We start from the raw sequence: 22712 nt of genomic DNA on the forward strand, positions 1-22712 counted from the left end.
AGGGGTTAGAATACACACAGAGCAGGGGTTAGAATACACACAGAGCAGGGGTTAGAATACACACAGACCAGGGGTTAGAATACACACAGACACAGACAGACCAGGGGTTAGAATACACACAGACCAGGGGTTAGAATACACACAGACCAGGGGTTAGAATACACACAGACCAGGGGTTAGAATACACACAGACCAGGGGTTAGAATACACACAGACCAGGGGTTAGAATACACACAGACACAGACAGACCAGGGGTTAGAATACACACAGACCAGGGGTTAGAATACACACAGACAGACCAGGGGTTAGAATACACACAGAGCAGGGGTTAGAATACACACAGAGCAGGGGTTAGAATACACACAGACCAGGGGTTAGAATACACACAGACACAGACAGACCAGGGGTTAGAATACACACAGACAGACCAGGGGTTAGAATACACACAGACCAGGGGTTAGAATACACACAGACCAGGGGTTAGAATACACACAGACCAGGGGTTAGAATACACACAGATACAGACAGACCAGAGGATAGAATACACACAGACCAGGGGTTAGAATAAACACAGACACACACACAGACCAGGGGTTAGAATACACACAGACCAGGGGTTAGAATACACACAGACACACACACAGACCAGGGGTTAGAATCCACACAGACCAGGGGTTAGAATCCACACAGACCAGGGGTTAGAATCCACACAGACCAGGTGTTAGAATCCACACAGACCAGGGGTTAGAATCCACACAGACACACACAGACCAGGGGTTAGAATCCACACAGACCAGGGGTTAGAATCCACACAGACCAGGGGTTAGAATCCACACAGACCAGGGGTTAGAATCCACACAGACCAGGGGTTAGAATACACACAGACAGACCAGGGGTTAGAATCCACACAGACCAGGGGTTAGAATCCACACAGACCAGGGGTTAGAATCCACACAGACCAGGGGTTAGAATCCACACAGACCAGGGGTTAGAATCCACACAGACCAGGGGTTAGAATCCACACAGACATGTTAACCCCCCCAGCAGGTACCTGTCCTGTATATGTATGCCTCATCCTCACTGCTGGGCTGCCAGATTGGAACAGGCCCCATCTCAGCTGTCAACTGGTACTGAGTCAATAGGCCATGCAGCTGAACCGGCTTCAGACTGGGGTGGTCCGCACACAGCACCTTCCAACTCATCTAGAAATATATACATAAATATATCAGAATATATATATAGACTAGCTTTAGACTAGGGTGGTCCACACACAGCACCTTCCAACTCATCTGGAAATATATAGAGAAATATATACATACATATATCAGAATATATAGACTAGCTTTAGACTAGGGTGGTCCACACACAGCACCTTCCAACTCATCTAGAAATATATACATAAATATATCAGAATATATATATAGACTAGCTTTAGACTAGGGTGGTCCACACACAGCACCTTCCAACTCATCTGGAAATATATAGAGAAATATATACATACATATATCAGAATATATAGACTAGCATCAGACTGGTGTGGTCAGTACACAGCACCTTCCAACTCATCTAGAAATATATAAATAAATATATCACAATATATATAGATTGGCATCAGACTGGGGTGGTCTGGCTCCCCAGTGGCTTTGTCTGGCTCCCTAGTGGGTGGGTCTGGCTCCCTAGTGGGTGGGTCTGGCTCCCCAGTGGCTGGGTCTGGCTCCCCAGTGGGTGGGTCTGGCTCCCTAGTGGGTGGGTCTGGCTCCCCAGTGGCTGGGCCTGGCTCCCCAGTGGGTGGGTCTGGCTCCCTAGTGGGTGGGTCTGGCTCCCCAGTGGGTGGGTCTGGCTCCCTAGTGGGTGGGTCTGGCTCCCCAGTGGCTGGGCCTGGCTCCCCAGTCGGTGGGTCTAGCTCCCTAGTGGGTGGGTCTGGCTCCCCAGTGGCTGGGTCTGGCTCCCTAGTGGGTGGGTCTGGCTCCCTAGTGGGTGGGCCTGGCTCCCCAGTGGGTGGGTCTGGCTCCCCAGTGGCTGGGCTTGGCTCCCTAGTGGGTGGGCCTAGCTCCCCAGTGGCTGGGCCTGGCTCCCCAGTGGGTGGGTCTGGCTCCCCAGTGGCTGGGCTTGGCTCCCCAGTGGGTGGGTCTGGCTCCCCAGTGGCTGGGCTTGGCTCCCCAGTGGGTGGGTCTGGCTCCCTAGTGGGTGGGCCTAGCTCCCCAGTGGCTGGGCCTGGCTCCCCAGTGGGTGGGTCTGGCTCCCTAGTGGGTGGGCCTGGCTCCCTAGTGGGTGGGTCTTGCTCCCCAGTGGGTGGGTCTAGCTCCCCAGTGGCTGGGCCTGGCTCCCCAGTGGGTTGGTCTAGCTCCCCAGTTGCTGGGCCTGGCTCCCCAGTGGCTGGGCCTGGCTCCCCAGTGGGTGGGTCTGGTTCCCCAGTGGCTGGGCTTGGCTCCCCAGTGGGTGGGTCTGGCTCCCCAGTGGGTGGGTCTGTCTCCCTAGTGGGTGGGCCTAGCTCCCCAGTGGCTGGGCCTGGCTCCCCAGTGGGTGGGTCTGGCTCCCTAGTGGGTGGGCCTAGCTCCCCAGTGGGTGGGTCTAGCTCCCCAGTGGGTGGGCCTAGCTCCCCAGTCGGTGGGTCTAGCTCCCCAGTGGGTGGGCCTAGCTCCCTAGTGGGTGGGCCTAGCTCCCTAGTGGGTGGGTCTAGCTCCCCAGTGGGTGGGTCTGGTTCCCCAGTGGCTGGGTCTGGCTCCCCAGTGGGTGGGTCTGGCTCCCCAGTGGGTGGGTCTGTCACCCTAGTGGGTGGGCCTAGCTCCCCAGTGGCTGGGCCTGGCTCCCCAGTGGGTGGGTCTGGCTCCCTAGTGGGTGGGCCTAGCTCCCCAGTGGGTGGGTCTAGCTCCCCAGTGGGTGGGCCTAGCTCCCCAGTCGGTGGGTCTAGCTCCCCAGTGGGTGGGCCTAGCTCCCTAGTGGGTGGGTCTAGCTCCCCAGTGGGTGGGTCTGGCTCCCCAGTGGCTGGGCTTGGCTCCCCAGTGGGTGGGTCTGGCTCCCCAGTGGCTGGGCCTGGCTCCCCAGTGGCTGGGCCTAGCTCCCCAGTGGCTGGACCTGGCTCCCCAGTGGGTGGGTCTGGCTCCCCAGTGGCTGGACCTGGCTCCCCAGTGGGTGGGTCTGGCTCCCCAGAGGGTGGACCTGGCTCCCCAGTGGGTGGGTCTAGCTCCCCAGTGGGTGGGCCAATGTCCTCCCAGGCCCACCCGTGGCTGCGCTCTTGCCCAGTGATGTGAAATCCATAGATTAGGGCCTAATACATTAATTTCAATTGATTGATTTCCTTATATGAACTGTAACTCAGTAAAATCTTTGAAATTGTTGCGTTTATATTTGTGTTCAGTGTATAAAGACATACAGTATATAAATAAATATATCAGAAAATATAGACACTGGGGTGGTCCACACACAGCACCTTCCAAGTCATCTAGACACATAGAGAGATAAATATATCAGAATATATAGAGATAAATATATCAGAATATATAGAGAGATAAATATATCAGAATATAGAGAGAGATACATATATCAGAATATATAGAGATAAATATATATAGAGATAAATATATCACAATACATGGAGATACATATATAAGAATATATAGAGATATACAGATATCAGAACATATAGAGATAAATATATAGAGAGATAAATATATCAGAATACATGGAGATACATAAATCAGAATATATAGAGATATACAGATATCAGAACATATAGAGATATATATATAGAGAGATAAATATATAGAGAAATAAATATATCACAATACATGGAGATACAGATATCAGAACATATAGAGATATACAGATATCAGAACATATAGAGATAAATATATAGAGAGATAAATATATCACAATACATGGAGATACAGATATCAGAACATATAGAGATATACAGATATCAGAACATATAGAGATAAATATATAGAGAGATAAATATATCACAATACATGGAGATACATATATCAGAATATATAGAGATATACAGATATCAGAACATATAGAGATATACAGATATCAGAACATATAGAGATAAATATATAGAGATAAATATATCACAATACATGGAGATACATATATCAGAATATATAGAGATATACATATATAAGAATATATAGAGATAAATATATAGAGAGATAAATATATCAGAATATATAGAGATAAATATATAGAGAGATAAATATATCACAATACATGGAGATACATTTATCAGAATATATAGAGATATACATATATAAGAATATATAGAGATAAATATATAGAGAGATATACAGATATCAGAACATATAGAGATAAATATATAGAGAGATAAATATATCACAATACATGGAGATACATTTATCAGAATATATAGAGATATACATATATCAGAATATATAGAGAGATAAATATATAGAGATAAATATATCAGAATATAAAGAGAGATAAATATATCAGAATATAAAGAGAGATAAATATATCAGAATATATAGAGATAAATATATCAGAATATATAGGGATAAATATATCACAATACATAAAGTATTATAAAATACATATATCAGAATGTATAGAGATAAATATATCAGAATATATAGAGAGATAAATATATCAGAATATATATAGAGATAAATATTTGTGACCAATCACAGTAAGGTACTTCATTGTTACCCAGAAATGATTTTATATTGAGATAAAAATGGCTGCATTGGACCTTTAAGGTGAGAAAAGGTCAGAGGTCAGGCGTGTGATGTTACCTGTGTTAGCTGCTGAAGGGTCTGGCCAGGATGCTGTCAGGGTTAGAGGTCAGAGGTCAGGAGGGTGATGTTACCTGTGTTAGCTGCTGAGGGGGTGTGGCCAGGATGCTGACAGGGTTAGAGGTCAGGTGTGTGATGTTACCTGTGTTAGCTGCTGAGGAGGTGTGGCCAGGATGCTGACAGGGTTAGAGGTCAGACGTCAGGTGTGTGACGTTACCTGTGTTAGCTGCTGAGGGGGTGTGGCCAGGATGCTGACAGGGTTAGAGGTCAGACGTCAGGTGTGTGACGTTACCTGTGTTAGCTGCTGAGGGGGTGTGGCCAGGATGCTGACAGGGTTAGAGGTCAGACGTCAGGTGTGTGACGTTACCTGTGTTAGCTGCTGAGGAGGTGTGGCCAGGATGCTGACAGCGCTGTTGAACTTGTTGAAGAACTTGTCTGCCAGGTAACTAAGCCCCGCCTTCCTAGTCCACTCTAGAACCATCCTGACACAGGCCTGTACCTGGAGAACCTTAGAGCGCTGGAACCAGCCCCGCGACGGACCTACACACACACAGAAACAAATAACGCACCTGTCCGATTAGTCTGTTGTAGAACACATTCCGCACCTGTCCGACTAGTCTGTTGTTGAGCACATTCCACACCTGTCTGATTAGTCTGTTGTAGAACACATTCCACACCTGTCTGATTAGTCTGTTGTAGAACACATTCCACACCTGTCTGATTAGTCTGTTGTTGAGCACATTCCACACCTGTCTGATTAGTCTGTTGTAGAACACATTCCACACCTGTCTGATTAGTCTGTTGTAGAACACATTCCACACCTGTCTGATTAGTCTGTTGTAGAACACATTCCACACCTGTCTGATTAGTCTGTTGTAGAACACATTCCACACCTGTCTGATTAGTCTGTTGTAGAACACATTCCGCACCTGTCTGACTAGTCTGTTGTAGAACACATTCCGCACCTGTCCGACTAGTCTGTTGTAGAACACATTCCACACCTGTCTGATTAGTCTGTTGTAGAACACATTCCACACCTGTCTGATTAGTCTGTTGTAGAACACATTCCACACCTGTCTGATTAGTCTGTTGTAGAACACATTCCACACCTGTCTGATTAGTCTGTTGTAGAACACATTCCGCACCTGTCCGACTAGTCTGTTGTTGAGCACATTCCGCACCTGTCTGATTAGTCGGTTGTAGAACACATTCCACACCTGTCTGATTAGTCTGTTGTAGAACACATTCCACACCTGTCTGATTAGTCTGTTGTAGAACACATTCCTCACCTGTCTGATTAGTCTGTTGTGGAACACATTCCACACCTGTCTGATTAGTCTGTTGTAGAACACATTCCACACCTGTCTGATTAGTCTGTTGTAGAACACATTCCACACCTGTCTGATTAGTCTGTTGTAGAACACATTCCACACCTGTCTGATTAGTCTGTTGTAGAACACATTGAGAGCAGGGCTCAGAATCCATCTATCTCTCTCTCTCTCTGTCTCTCTCTCTCTGTCTCTCTCTCTCTCTGTCTCTCTCTCTCTCTCTCTCTGTCTCTCTCTCTCATGTCATGACTAACCTGGACCACCTATGTAGAGGTGCCTTTTGTTCCGTAAATCGTAGGTATTAAATGAGGTGAAAAGGAGACTGGAGTCATTAGTGCCACTTTAAGAGGTAGCTAATCCCCGTCCAACCCTCATCCTCCTCCTTCACCCCCTCCTACCCCACCCCAGGGGTACAGCTCCATCCCCCCTCCGCCCCAGCCAATGGGTACCCCCCCATCACACCCTCCCCCTAATAGGCTTATAGTCTGGGAATATGACAATCTGTCCTCGCTGCTCTGAGAGACATGACTGAACTCCTCAGACAAACACAACACAGAACCTGGACCGTAGTCCTCAGACAAACACAACACAGAACCTGGACCGTAGTCCTCAGACAAACACAACACAGAACCTGGACCGTAGTCCACAGACAAACACAACACAGAACCTGGACCGTAGTCCTCAGACAAACACAACACAGAACCTGGACCGTAGTCCTCAGACAAACACAACACAGAACCTGGACCGTAGTCCTCAGACAAACACAACACAGAACCTGGACCGTAGTCCTCAGACAAACACAACACAGAACCTGGACCGTAGTCCTCAGCAGAAACGGTCTTCTGATATAATCTGTTTACAGGTCACAGTTTGTCACAGCAAACACTAACACACAATACCACTCAGCTCTCTCTCTCTGCCTCTCCCTGCCTCTCTCTCTCTGCCTCTCTCTGCCTCTCTCTGCCCTGGTTGCTATGGCATCTGACATTGGCTCTACCTGCTGTTACCATGGATACCATCGCCAGAGAAACATCAATGAACAGAGAGAAACAGATACACTACATGGCCAGCAGTATGTGGACTTACTACACTATATATGTGTACACCCCTTCAAGGTGTATACAGGTGTATAACATCGAACACACATCTATGCAATCTCCATAGACAAACATTAGTAGTAGAATGACCTTATTGAAGAGCTCAGTGACTTTCAACGTGGCACCGTCATAGGATGTCACCTTTCCAACAAGTCAGTTGGTCAAATTTCTGCCCTGCTAGAGTTGCCCCATAGTGACCATGTAGTCTATATATACATTAATACATCTAGTGCTTTCAAACACAGAGAGAGAGACAGAGAGAGAGAAAGGGGGAGAGAGAGAGAAAGGGGGAGAGAGAAATGGGGGAGAGAGAGAGAAAGGGGGAGAGAGAAAGGGGAGAGAGAGAGAAAGGGGGGGGGAGAGAGAGAGAAAGGGGGGGAGAGAGAAAGGGGAGAGAGAGAGAGAAAGGGGGAGAGAGAGAAAGGGTGGGAGAGAGAAAGGGAAGAGAGAGAGAGAAAGGGGGAGAGAGAAAGAGAGAGAAACAGAGAGAGAAAGGGGGGAGAGAGAGAGAAATGGGGGGAGATAGAGAGAGAGAAAGGGGGAGAGAGAAAGAAGAGAGAGAGAGAGAAGGGGGGAGAGAGAGGGAGAGAAATGGGGGGAGAGAGAGAAAGGGGGAGAGAGAAAGAAAGGGAGAGAAAGATCTCTGTCAGGAAGGTCATCAGCTCTCACCCTACATTGCTTTTAGCTCCCCCATCTTAGCCTCCATCCCAGACATCTCTCCCCCATCCCCCCATTAATAAAGACCATCAGAGGAAAAGAGAAGAGGGGAGGTGGGAGGTTGTCAAGGACAAATCTAAAGCACGAGTTGCTTTCCTCTCCTCCGTCAAAATGCTGACACACACACACACACACACACACACACACACACACACACACACACACACACACACACACACACACACACACACACACACACACACACACACACACACACACACACACACACACACACACTTCCTCATCTAGGGATTTACCCTGAGGCAGACTAATGGAAGTGTGCCTCTCTGTCTGTGTGTTGTTGTGTGTTTCTCTGTGTGTGTTGTTGTGTGTTTCTCTCTGTGTGTTGTTGTGTGTTTCTCTCTGTGTGTTGTTGTGTGTTTCTCTCTGTGTGTTGTTGTGTGTTTCTCTCTGTGTGTTGTTGTGTGTTTCTCTCTGTGTGTTGTTGTGTGTTTCTCTCTGTGTGTTGTTGTGTGTTTCTCTCTGTGTGTTGTTGTGTGTTTCTCTCTGTGTGTTGTTGTGTGTTTCTCTCTGTGTGTGTTGTTGTGTGTTTCTCTCTCTGTGTGTTGTTGTGTGTTTCTCTCTGTGTGTGGTTGTGTGTTTCTCTGTGTGTGTGTGTGTGTTTCTCTCTCTGTGTTGTTGTGTGTTTCTCTCTGTGTGTTGTTGTTGTGTGTTTCTCTCTGTGTGTGTGTGTTTCTCTCTGTGTGTGTGTGATTCTCTCTGTGTGTTGTTGTGTGTTTCTCTCTGTGTGTTGTTGTGTGTTTCTCTCTGTGTGTTGTTGTGTGTTTCTCTCTGTGTGTTGTTGTGTGATTCTCTCTGTGTGTTGTTGTGTGATTCTCTCTGTGTGATGTTGGGTGTTTCTCTCTCTGTGTGTGTGTGTGTTTCTCTCTGTGTGTGTGTGTGTGTTTCTCTCTGTGTAGTGGTCCCCAACTCTTTTTGTCAACCTCAATGGGATAAAAAATAAAAATAAAATGTCCCTATGATTTTGTTTTCAGTGGTAACGACCTCCATCTCATCTGATCCATGCTGCAAACCATCTGACAAACGTTTAGATTAAATAGGGTTCATTTGGACTCATTTTCATGGTTCCTTATTCATGACGATTCATTTGTTCTCTGTTTCGAAGGTTGAAATCCGAAATGTGTTTTCCACCTCGACGTCACGTCACAAATACATTGACAAATGATGTTGAAGCAACATTGATTCAACCAGTTTTTGCCTCGTTGAATAGTTTTCTCAAGCTACTAGCTCAACTGCCACATCATTCATTACCAGGCTGAGGTCTAGAGAATGATCATTAATTACCAGACTGAGGTCTAGAGAATGATCATTCATTACCAGACTGAGGTCTAGAGAATGATCATTCATTACCAGCCTGAGGTCTAGAGAATGATCATTCATTACCAGACTGAGGGAATGATCATTCATTACCAGACTGAGGTCTAGAGAATGATCATTCATTACCAGCCTGAGGTCTAGAGAATGATCATTCATTACCAGACTGAGGGAATGATCATTCATTACCAGACTGAGGGAATGATCATTAATTACCAGACTGAGGTCTAGAGAATGATCATTCATTACCAGACTGAGGTCTAGAGAATGATCATTCATTACCAGACTGAGGGAATGATCATTCATTACCAGACTGAGGGAATGATCATTAATTACCAGACTGAGGTCTAGAGAATGATCATTCATTACCAGACTGAGGGAATGATCATTCATTACCAGACTGAGGTCTAGAGAATGATCATTCATTACCAGACTGAGGGAATGATCATTCATTACCAGACTGAGGTCTAGAGAATGATCATTCATTACCAAACTGAGGGAATGATCATTCATTACCAGACTGAGGGAATGATCATTCATTACCAGACTGAGGGAATGATCTGTATGAAATACAACATTCTTAGTTCTGATAAAACATGAAAAACATCCCTCATGAATGTTCCCGTCAGTATTAAAACACTCACTACAGCAGCTCTGTCAGGAGGAATGGGCCAACATTCACCCAACTTATTGTGGGAAGCTTGTGGAAGGCTACCCGGAACGTTTGACCCAAGTTAAACAATTTAAAGGCAATGCTACCAAATACTAATTGAGTGTATGTAAACTTCTGACCCACTGGGAATGTGTTGGAAGAAATAAAAGCTTAAATAAATCATCATTATTCTGACATTTCACATTCTTAAAATAAAGTGGTGATCCTAACTGACCTAAAACTGGGAATTTTGACTAAGATTAAATGTCAGGAATTGTGAAAAACTGAGTTTAAATGTAAGTACTGCTCTCTTACTACTCTTACTCTCTTCTACTACAACTCTCGAGTAGGTGTATGTAAACTTCCGACTTCAACTGTATGTATGTGTGTATATATATATATATATATATCAACCATACAGTACCAGTCAAAAGTTTGAACACACCTACTCAAGTTCGTCTTTATTTTTACTATTTTCTACATTGTATAATACTATAATACTACTAAGACATCAACACTATGAAATAACACATATGGAATCATGTTGTAACCAAAAAAAGTGTTAAACAAATCAAAATATATGTATATTTGACATTCTTCTTCAAAGCAGCCTCCCCTTTTGCCTTGATGACAGCTTTGCAGACCTCTTGGTATTCTCTCAACCAGCTTCACCTGGAATGCTTGATGACAGCTTTGCAGACCTCTCGGTATTCTCTCAACCAGCTTCACCTGGAATGCTTGATGACAGCTTTGCAGACCTCTTGGTATTCTCTCAACCAGCTTCACCTGGAATGCTTGATGACAGCTTTGCAGACCTCTTGGTATTCTCTCAACCAGCTTCACCTGGAATGCTTGATGAAGGTTTTGCAGACCTCTTGGTATTCTCTCAACCAGCTTCACCTGGAATGCTTGATGACAGCTTTGCAGACCTCTTGGTATTCTCTCAACCAGCTTCACCTGGAATGCTTGATGACAGCTTTGCAGAACTCTTGGTATTCTCTCAACCAGCTTCACCTGGAATGCTTGATGACAGCTTTGCAGAACTCTTGGCTTCTTCTCTTGTGGCATTGAATGGAGGAGACAGGTGAATGGAGGATGTTTAAGCCTCGAGACATGGATTGTGTCTGTGTGCCATTCAGAGGGTGAATGGGCAAGACAAAAGATTGAAGTGCCTTTGAACAGAGGTATGGTAGTAGGTGGCAGGCACACAAGTTTGTGTCAAGAACTGCAACGCTGCTGGGTTTTTTCACGCTCAACAGACCTGTTTTACTGGAGCTATATACATTTAGCCCAGAGCTCGGTTCTAGTCCCCCTTCTCTCTATACACCAAGTCACTTGGCTCCGTCAAAACCACACAGTCTCTCCCATCATTGCTATGCAGATGACACTCAATTACTTTTCTTCTTATATATCAGATTACAGGGTAGAAAACCCTCTAAAGTTTCCAAAACTGTAAAAAATATTGTCTGTGATTATAACAGAACTGATATTGCAGGCGAAAGACTGAGAAAAATCCAACCAGGAAGTGACTCTTATTTTGAAATTTTTGAAACCTCTGCGTTCCTATGCATGCCTATCCTCTATTTAAAGGGATATCAACCAGATTCCTTTTTCTGTGGCTTCCCTAATGTGTCTACAGTCACTAGACATAGTTTCAGGCTTTTATTTTGAAAGATGAGCGTGAAGGATCACATTGCGTCAGTGGAGAGGCTCTCAGAGAGTTTCAGCCAATTGAGTAAAGCCGCCATTGTTCCTCCCGCTGTTATGGAAAAAGCTACTCACTCGGTCGATATATTATCGAATATATATTTTAAAAAACTACCTGAAGATTGATTATAAAAAAACGATTGACATGTTTCTGTGGACATTATAGATATTATTTGGAATTTTCGTCTGCGTTGTGGTGACCGCTCTTTCCTCTGAACATAACGCGACAAACAAACGGAGGTATTTTAAATAAAAATAATCTTTCTGGAACAGAAGGAACATTTGTTGTGTAACTTGGGTGAGTGAAAATATCCAAAGATCATCAAAGGTAACCGTTTTTTTTTTATTGCTATTCTGATTTTCGTGACCTACTGCTACTTAATGCTTAGTGTACATAATGCTATGCTATCGATAAACTTACGATAAACAAACGCTTGGATTGCTTTCGCTGTAAAGCATAATTTCAAAATCTAAGGCGACAGGTGGATGAACAAAAGGCTAAGCTGTGTTTTTCAATGTTGCACTTGTGATTTCATGAATATTTTCTAGTAATATTATTTGACTGTGGGGCAATGCTATTCAGCGGTTGCTGATGACAACTATCCCGCTACCAGGAAGCGTCAACAAGTTAACATCAAAGCAGTGACTCCTGGGCCGTAAAATATGTCTCTATCTCACACAGGTACTACTCCAGGCACTTCTCCCGTCTGGACGTACTGCGACTCTCAGTTGGCTCCCTGCTTGTCAAACCCCTGCAACTTATCCAGAACGCTGCAGCCTCCCCAAGTTCTCCCATGTCGCCCCACTACTCCTCTCACCCCACTAGCTTCCAGTCGAAGGTCACCCCACTCCTCCTCTCACCCCACTAGCTTCCAGTCGAAGGTCACCCCACTCCTCCTCTCACCACACTAGCTTCCAGTCGAAGGTCACCCCACTCCTCCTCTCACCACACTAGCTTCCAGTCGAAGGTCACCCCACTCCTCCTCTCACCACATTAGCTTCCAGTCGAAGGTCACCCCACTCCTCCTCTCACCACACTAGCTTCCTGTCGAAGGTCACCCCACTCCTCTGCTCACCACACTAGCTTCCAGTCGAAGGTCACCCCACTCCTCCTCTCACCACACTAGCTTCCAGTTGAAGGTCACCCCACTCCTCTGAGATGAGACGTGGTTGTCCCACCTAGCCATCTCAAGATGAATGACAGACTGGAAGTCGCTCTGGATAAATTACTAAAATGTCAAATGGAATGTAAATGTGTGTGTGTGTGTGTGTGTGTGTGTGTGTGTGTGTGTGTGTGTGTGTGTGTGTGTGTGTGGTTGTGTGTGTGTGTGTGTGTGTGTGTGTGTCTCACCCTTGTCCATGAGCTGGTTGAAGAGAGATACGTTGGAGAAGAAGAAGAGGTAGGAGAACATCTGGGCCTGGACCTCTGGGTGGACCTGGTACCCCTGGAGGAGCTCCTGACTGCACTGGAACACCTGGACACACACACACACACACACACACAGACACACACACACACAGACACACAGACACACACACACACCAAAGTGACAGAAGTGTAAAAATGTATAATACCAAATATATTTCATCCAGGAATAATTTTTATTTGTGTGTGTGTGTGTGTGTGTGTGTGTGTGTGTGTGGTACCTGCAGGACCCTGCGAACGGGCTCAGGAAACCCTGTACCTCCTCTCCAGCAGGGTTCAGAGCTGTCCACTGGGAACGGGTTACAGTCCAGCAGACCAGGAAGTACTACGTACAGGGACTGGAACACACACACACACACACACAGACAAACACACACACAGACAAACACACACACACACACACACACACACACACACGTCAGCGACCAACAGACCTCAGTGGTGAGCTAGACAGACATGACCTCTATCCTCAGTGGTGAGCTAGACAGACATGACCTCTATCCTCAGTGGTGAGCTAGACAGACATGACCTCTATCCTCAGTGGAGAGCTAGACAGACATGACCTCTATCCTCAGTGGTGAGCTAGACAGACATGACCTCTATCCTCAGTGGTGAGCTAGACAGACATGACCTCTATCCTCAGTGGTGAGGTAGACAGACATGACCTCTATCCTCAGTGGTGAGGTAGACAGACATGACCTCTATCCTCAGTGGTGAGCTAGACAGACATGACCTCTATCCTCAGTGGTGAGCTAGACAGACATGACCTCTATCCTCAGTGGTGAGCTAGACAGACATGACCTCTATCCTCAGTGGTGAGGTAGACAGACATGACCTCTATCCTCAGTGGTGAGCTAGACAGACATGACCTCTATCCTCAGTGGTGAGGTAGACAGACATGGCCTCTATCCTCAGTGGTGAGCTAGACAGACATGACCTCTATCCTCAGTGGTGAGGTAGACAGACATGACCTCTATCCTCAGTGGTGAGGTAGACAGACATGACCTCTATTCTCAGTGGTGAGGTAGACAGACATGACCTCTATCCTCAGTGGTGAGCTAGACAGACATGACCTCTATCCTCAGTGGTGAGGTAGACAGACATGGCCTCTATCCTCAGTGGTGAGGTAGACAGATATGACCTCTATCCTCAGTGGTGAGGTAGACAGACATGACCTCTATCCTCAGTGGTGAGGTAGACAGACATGACCTCTATCCTCAGTGGTGAGGTGAGGTAGACAGACATGACCTCTATCCTCAGTGGTGAGGTAGACAGACATGACCTCTATCCTCAGTGGTGAGCTAGACAGACATGACCTCTATCCTCAGTGGTGAGCTAGACAGACATGACCTCTATTCTCAGTGGTGAGCTAGACAGACATGACCTCTATCCTCAGTGGTGAGGTAGACAGACATGACCTCTATCCTCAGTGGTGAGCTAGACAGACATGACCTCTATTCTCAGTGGTGAGGTAGACAGACATGACCTCTATCCTCAGTGGTGAGCTAGACAGACATGACCTCTATCCTCAGTGGTGAGCTAGACAGACATGACCTCTATCCTCAGTGGTGAGCTAGACAGACATGACCTCTATTCTCAGTGGTGAGGTAGACAGACATGACCTCTATCCTCAGTGGTGAGCTAGACAGACATGACCTCTATCCTCAGTGGTGAGCTAGACAGACATGACCTCTATCCTCAGTGGTGAGCTAGACAGACATGACCTCTATCCTCAGTGGTGAGCTAGACAGACATGACCTCTATCCTCAGTGGTGAGCTAGACAGACATGACCTCTATCCTCAGTGGTGAGCTAGACAGACATGACCTCTATCCTCAGTGGTGAGCTAGACAGACATGACCTCTATCCTCAGTGGTGAGCTAGACAGACATGACCTCTATCCTCAGTGGTGAGCTAGACAGACATGACCTCTATCCTCAGTGGTGAGCTAGACAGACATGACCTCTATTCTCAGAGGTGAGCTAGACAGACATGACCTCTATCCTCAGTGGTGAGCTAGACAGACATGACCTCTATCCTCAGTGGAGAGGTAGACAGACATGACCTCTATCCTCAGTGGTGAGCTAGACAGACATGACCTCTATCCTCAGTGGTGAGCTAGACAGACATGACCTCTATTCTCAGTGGTGAGCTAGACAGACATGACCTCTATCCTCAGTGGTGAGCTAGACAGACATGACCTCTATCCTCAGTGGTGAGCTAGACAGACATGACCTCTATTCTCAGTGGTGAGCTAGACAGACATGACCTCTATCCTCAGTGGTGAGCTAGACAGACATGACCTCTATTCTCAGTGGTGAGGTAGACAGACATGACCTCTATCCTCAGTGGTGAGCTGTCTCACCCCTCTCTCTCTCTCTCTCTCTCTCTCTCTCTCTCTCTCTCTCTCTCTCTCTCTCTCTCTCTCTCTCTCTCTCTCTCTCTCTCTCTCTCTCTCTCTCTCTCTCTCTCTCTCTCTCTCTCTCTCTCTCTCTCTCTCTCTCTCTCTCCCTCCCCCCCTCCTCTCTGGCTCACCCCTCTGAGTGTAAAGGTTGCCTTGGTGATGTGGTGCGTAACGTTTACCTTGATGATTTAGTATGCAGAGTAACAGTTACCTTGGTGATGTAGTAGACACATTGCTGGAAGGTGTACATGATCACTTCCTCCAGGATGGTCATAGCCTCCTCATTGGCTGAGATGGTCGCCGATAGCAACGACTCCTTGGAACCTGAATATAAATATATGTATAAACAATATAGAACATACAGTGCTTTCAGAAAGTATTCAAACTCCCTGACTTATTCCACATTTTGTTGCGTTGCAGCTTGAATTTAAATTGAATTAAATTGAGATTTTGTGTCACAGACACACAGTTCATGTAATGTAATCAAGGAGAGTTTCCAGAACTTTCTGACACTGAAAAACTGATGAGAAGAGAAAGAAAAAAGAGAAGGAGAGAGTGAGGAGAGAGAGAGAGAGAGAAGGAGAGAGAGAGGAGAGAGAGAGAGAGAGAGAGAGAGAGAGAGAGAGGTACATTCTATGTCACAATGAATAATGGCTGCTGAACCTCGACATCCCAGAAGACTCTCCTTGTGTACCTTTAGAGTCGAGTGTCTCTATGCCCTGTGTGTATGCTGGGGCCTTCTGTTGGATGAAGTAGAGGATCTCTATACTGTTGGACATCCAGAAGAATACGACCTGCAGGTCTGGGATCAGATCACTGATGGACAGGAGAGACAGGGAGGCCGGGTCCTGACTGGAGAGAGAGAGGAGAGAGAGAGGAGAGGAGAGAGAGAGGCGGGAGATGAGAGAGAGGGGAGAGAGAGGAGAGAGAGAGGAGAGGAGAGAGAGAGAGGAGAGGAGAGAGAGAGGAGAGAGAGAGGCGGGAGAGAGGGGAGAGAGAGAGGAGAGGAGAGAGAGAGGCGGGAGATGAGAGAGAGGGGAGAGAGAGGAGAGAGAGAGGAGAGGAGAGAGAGAGGAGAGGAGAGAGAGAGGAGAGAGAGAGGCGGGAGAGAGGGGAGAGAGAGAGGAGAGGAGAGAGAGAGAGAGAGAGAGAGGAGAGAGAGGAGAGAGAGAGGAGAGAGAGAGGCGGGAGAGAGGGGAGAGAGAGGAGGGGAGAAAGGAGAGGAGAGAGAGACAGAGGAGGAGAGAAAAAGAGAGAGGGAGAGAGGAGAGGAGAGAGAGACAGAGGAGGAGAGAGAGAGAGAGGAGGGGAGAAAGGAGAGAGGGGAGAGAGGAGAGAGAGAGAGAGCTTTGCTATTGAGAAAACCATAGGCAGACAGAGCCCCAGGACAGCAGCACAATTAGACCCAACCAAATCATGAGAAAACAAACAGATAATTACTTGACACATTGGAAAGAATTAACAAAAAACAGAGCAAACTAGAATGCTATTTGGCCCTACACAGAGACTACACAGTGGCAGAATACCTGACCACTGTGACTGACCCACAATTAAGGAAAGCTTTGACTATGTACAGACTCAGTGAGCATAGCCTTGCTATTGAGAAAGACCGCCGTAGGCAGACATGGCTCTCAAGAGAAGACAGGCTATGTGCTCACTGCCCACAAAATGAGGTGGAAACTGAGCTGTACTTCCTAACCTCCTGCCCAATGTATGACCATATTAGAGAGACATATTTCCCTCAGATTACACAGATCCACAAAGAATTTGAAAACAAACCAAATTTTGATAAACTCCCATATCTACTGGGTGAAATTCCACAGTGTGACATCACAGCAGCAAGATTTGTGACCTGTTGCCACGAGAAAAAGGCAACCAGTGAAGAACAAAGACCATTGTAAATACAACCCATATTTATGATTATTTATTTTCCCTTGTGTACTTTAACCATTTGTACATTGTTACAACACTGTATATATATATATATATATATAATATGACATTTGTAATGTCTTTATTCTTTTTAAATGGTTGTGAGTGTAATGTTTACTGTAAATGTGTTTATTATTTATTTCACTTTGTCAATGAAAACATGTGTTTCCCAAAACAGCCCCTTGAATTGAATTGAAAGGAGAATGAGGGGTCACACACACACACACACACACACACACACACACACACACACACACACACACACACACACACACACACACACACACACACACACACACACACCCACACACACACAGTGCTACACGGCGGAATATGATACTCACTGCTGAGCTTGCTTCTGTGCCAATTCCTTTGTCTTCTCCTGAAACACACACGCTGCAATTAGAGGCTCATCAAAGATTTAACAGGTGGATCTTACATTCTCTCTCTCTATGAAAAAGAAAAGTCTCTGTCTAACTAGGTCTGTCTTACCTCTCTGTAACCTTGCACGCACGTACGCACGCGCGCACACACACTCATGGTCTTCGAGCCATCATCGATCCACTTTTCATTTTCCATTTGTTTTGTCTTGTCTTCCCATACACACCTGGTTTCAATTCCATCAATTACATGTTGTGTATTTAACCCTCTGTCCCCCCCCCCCTATGTCCTTGTCCAGAAGTGTTTATTGCATGTGCACGTTTTTCTGGGGGGATCCTTATATTATCAGTTAACTTCAGTTAACTTCTTAACTTAACTTCAGTTGACATCAGAGACACCAGAGACTTGGTCACTGTGATCCATGATATCAGATATCAGCCTTCTCTAAGTGATCCATGATATCAGCCTTCTCTAAGTGATCCATGATATCAGATGTCAGCCTTCTCTAAGTGATCCATGATATCAGATATCAGCCTTCTCTAAGTGATCCATGATATCAGATATCAGCCTTCTCTAAGTGATCCATGATATCAGATGTCAGCCTTCTCTAAGTGATCCATGATATCAGCCTTCTCTAAGTGATCCATGATATCAGATATCATCCTTCTCTAAGTGATCCATGATATCAGATATCAGCCTTCTCTAAGTGATCCATGATATCAGATGTCAGCCTTCTCTAAGTGATCCATGATATCAGATGTCAGCCTTCTCTAAGTGATCCATGATATCAGATATCAGCCTTCTCTAAGTGATCCATGATATCAGCCTTCTCTAAGTGATCCATGATGTCAGATGTCAGCCTTCTCTAAGTGATCCATGATATCAGATGTCAGCCTTCTCTAAGTGATCCATGATATCAGATGTCAGCCTTCTCTAAGTGATCCATGATATCAGCCTTCTCTAAGTGATCCATGATATCAGATGTCAGCCTTCTCTAAGTGATCCATGATATCAGCCTTCTCTAAGTGATCCATGATATCAGCCTTCTCTAAGTGATCCATGATATCAGATATCAGCCTTCTCTAAGTGATCCATGATATCAGATGTCAGCCTTCTCTAAGTGATCCATGATATCAGATGTCAGCCTTCTCTAAGTGATCCATGATATCAGATGTCAGCCTTCTCTAAGTGATCCATGATATCAGATGTCAGCCTTCTCTAAGTGATCCATGATATCAGCCTTCTCTAAGTGATCCATGATATCAGCCTTCTCTAAGTGATCCATGATATCAGATGTCTGCCTTCTCTAAGTGATCCATGATATCAGCCTTCTCTAAGTGATCCATGATATCAGATATCAGCCTTCTCTAAGTGATCCATGATATCAGATGTCAGCCTTCTCTAAGTGATCCATGATATCAGATGTCAGCCTTCTCTAAGTGATCCATGATATCAGATGTCAGCCTTCTCTAAGTGATCCATGATATCAGATGTCAGCCTTCTCTAAGTGATCCATGATATCAGATGTCAGCCTTCTCTAAGTGATCCATGATATCAGATGTCAGCCTTCTCTAAGTGATCCATGATATCAGATGTCAGCCTTCTCTAAGTGATCCATGATATCAGATATCAGCCTTCTCTAAGTGATCCATGATATCAGATATCAGCCTTCTCTAAGTGACCCATGATATCAGATGTCAGCCTTCTCTAAGTGATCCATGATATCAGATGTCAGCCTTCTCTAAGTGACCCATGATATCAGATGTCAGCCTTCTCTAAGTGATCCATGATATCAGATGTCAGCCTTCTCTAAGTGATCCATGATATCAGATGTCAGCCTTCTCTAAGTGATCCATGATATCAGATGTCAGCCTTCTCTAAGTGATCCATGATATCAGATGTCAGCCTTCTCTAAGTGATCCATGATATCAGCCTTCTCTAAGTGATCCATGATATCAGATGTCAGCCTTCTCTAAGTGATCCATGATATCAGATGTCAGCCTTCTCTAAGTGATCCATGATATCAGATATCAGCCTTCTCTAAGTGATCCATGATATCAGATATCAGCCTTCTCTAAGTGATCCATGATATCAGATATCAGCCTTCTCTAAGTGATCCATGATATCAGATATCAGCCTTCTCTAAGTGATCCATGATATCAGATATCAGCCTTCTCTAAGTGATCCATGATATCAGATATCAGCCTTCTCTAAGTGATCCATGATATCAGATGTCAGCCTTCTCTAAGTGATCCATGATATCAGATGTCAGCCTTCTCTAAGTGATCCATGATGTCAGCCTTCTCTAAGTGATCCATGATATCAAATGTCAGCCTTCTCTAAGTGATCCATGATATCAGATGTCAGCCTTCTCTAAGTGATCCATGATATCAGATGTCAGCCTTCTCTAAGTGATCCATGATATCAGCCTTCTCTAAGTGATCCATGATATCAGATGTCAGCCTTCTCTAAGTGATCCATGATATCTGCCTTCTCTAAGTGATCCATGATATCAGATATCAGCCTTCTCTAAGTGATCCATGATATCAGATATCAGCCTTCTAAGTGATCCATGATATAAGTGATCCATGATATCAGATATCAGCCTTCTCTAAGTGATCCATGATATCAGATGTCAGCCTTCTCTAAGTGATCCATGATATCAGATATCAGCCTTCTCTAAGTGATCCATGATATATCAGATGATCAGATATCAGATATCAGCCTTCTAAGTGATCCATGATATCAGATGTCAGCCTTCTCTAAGTGATCCATGATATCAGATGTCAGCCTTCTCTAAGTGATCCATGATATCAGCCTTCTCTAAGTGATCCATGATATCAAATGTCAGCCTTCTCTAAGTGATCCATGATATCAGCCTTCTCTAAGTGATCCATGATATCAGATGTCAGCCTTCTCTAAGTGATCCATGATATCAGCCTTCTCTAAGTGATCCATGATATCAGATGTCAGCCTTCTCTAAGTGATCCATGATATCAGCCTTCTCTAAGTGATCCATGATATCAGATGTCAGCCTTCTCTAAGTGATCCATGATATCAGATGTCAGCCTTCTCTAAGTGATCCATGATATCAGCCTTCTCTAAGTGATCCATGATATCAGATGTCAGCCTTCTCTAAGGTCTTAGTAAGAATCCACATTAAGAAGGTTGATAGCTCTAAAATTCATAGGTTCTCTCTTATCTCTATCCTTTTTAGGCATCAACGATATCAAAGCCTCATTAAAAGGTGTCCGAGAAGGAAGACATTTTAAATTGACATTGGATTGTTTGTTCTGTTGTCTCTGACCTCTCAATGAGATCTGCATAATTAATCAGTTGGCTAATCAGACAAAAGACCTCAACAATCATTAAACCACGACATCATTCGTTTACTACAATAGACTTAGGGTGCACCTAAATGAACCCTATACCCTATATAGTGCTTTTAGACCAGGGACCTATTCCCTAGGTGACTATAACACTGGAGAGAAGGCTGCTGCTAGCTGCTAGCTGCTAGCTCACTAACACTGTAGGTGACTATAACACTGGAGAGAAGCCTGCTGCTAGCTGCTAGCTCACTAACACTGTAGGTGACTATAACACTGGAGAGAAGCCTGCTGCTAGCTGCTAGCTCACTAACACTGTAGGTGACTATAACACAGGAGAGAAGGATGCTGCTAGCTCAGAGACACTGTAGGTGACTATAACACACCCTCTCTCTGTCTAACCCCTGAACCCTAACCCTCTCTCTGTTTAACCCCTGAACCCTAACCCTCTCTCTGTCTAACCCCTGAACCCTAACCCTCTCTCTGACTAACCTAACCCCTACTCTACTCTGTCTAACACCTGAACCCTGAACTCTAACCTCTATTTTACTCTGTCTAAGCCCTGAACCCTAACCTCTACTCTACTCTGTCTAACCCCTGAACCCTAACCTCTACTCTCCTCTGTCTAAACCCTGAACCCTAACCTCTACTCTGTCTAACCCCTGAACCCTAACCTCTACTCTCCTCTGTCTAAACCCTGAACCCTAACCTCTACTCTACTCTGTCTAACCCCTGAACCCTAACCTCTACTCTGTCTAACCCCTGAACCCTAACCTCTACTCTCCTCTGTCTAACCCCTGAACCCTAACCTCTACTCTACTCTGTCTAACCCCTGAACCCTAACCTCTACTCTGTCTATCCCCTGAACCCTAACCTCTACTCTCCTCTGTCTATCCCCTGAACCCTAACCTCTACTCTGTCTAACCCCTGAACCCTAACCTCTACTCTCCTCTGTCTATCCCCTGAACCCTAACCTCTACTCTACTCTGTCTAACCCCTGAACCCTAACCTCTACTCTGTCTAACCCCTGAACCCTAACCTCTCCTCTGTCTAACCCCTGAACCCTAACCTCTCCTCTGTCTAACCCCTGAACCCTAACCTCTACTCTGTCTAAACCCTGAACCCTAACCTCTCCTCTGTCTAACCCCTGAACCCTAACCTCTACTCTGTCTAAACCCTGAACCCTAACCTCTCCTCTGTCTAACCCCTGAACCCTAACCTCTACTCTGTCTAACCCCTGAACCCTAACCTCTACTCTGTCTAACCCCTGAACCCTAACCTCTACTCTGTCTAACCCCTGAACCCTAACCTCTACTCTGTCTAACCCCTGAACCCTAACCTCTACTCTGTCTAACCCCTGAACCCTAACCTCTACTCTGTCTAACCCCTGAACCCTAACCTCTACTCTGTCTAACCCCTGAACCCTAACCTCTCCTCTGTCTAACCCCTGAACCCTAACCTCTACTCTGTCTAAACCCTGAACCCTAACCTCTCCTCTGTCTAACCCCTGAACCCTAACCTCTACTCTGTCTAAACCCTGAACCCTAACCTCTACTCTGTCTAACCCCTGAACCCTAACCTCTACTCTGTCTAACCCCTGAACCCTAACCTCTACTCTGTCTAACCCCTGAACCCTAACCTCTACTCTGTCTAA

The 22712-nt window shown here is 45.5% G+C and overlaps 1 protein-coding gene across 4 annotated transcripts in view; it reads right to left on the bottom strand.

Moving 5' to 3' along the window:
* radil (Ras association and DIL domains) overlaps positions 1–22712 on the bottom strand; it is a 109157-nt gene that overhangs the window by 35778 nt on the left and 50667 nt on the right. For all 4 annotated transcript variants that reach the window (XM_064961833.1, XM_064961832.1, XM_064961835.1 and 1 more), the window contains exons 9-15: positions 17696–17733; positions 16114–16271; positions 15631–15743; positions 13238–13354; positions 12942–13065; positions 5122–5294; positions 1052–1202 (exon numbers count right to left, since the gene is read on the bottom strand). In XM_064961833.1, the coding sequence (XP_064817905.1) occupies positions 1052–1202; positions 5122–5294; positions 12942–13065; positions 13238–13354; positions 15631–15743; positions 16114–16271; positions 17696–17733 (874 nt within the window). The remainder of the gene's footprint in view (positions 1–1051; positions 1203–5121; positions 5295–12941; positions 13066–13237; positions 13355–15630; positions 15744–16113; positions 16272–17695; positions 17734–22712) is intronic.

Source organism: Oncorhynchus masou, unplaced genomic scaffold, assembly GCF_036934945.1.
Source record: "Oncorhynchus masou masou isolate Uvic2021 unplaced genomic scaffold, UVic_Omas_1.1 unplaced_scaffold_446, whole genome shotgun sequence".
NCBI lineage: Eukaryota > Metazoa > Chordata > Actinopteri > Salmoniformes > Salmonidae > Oncorhynchus > Oncorhynchus masou.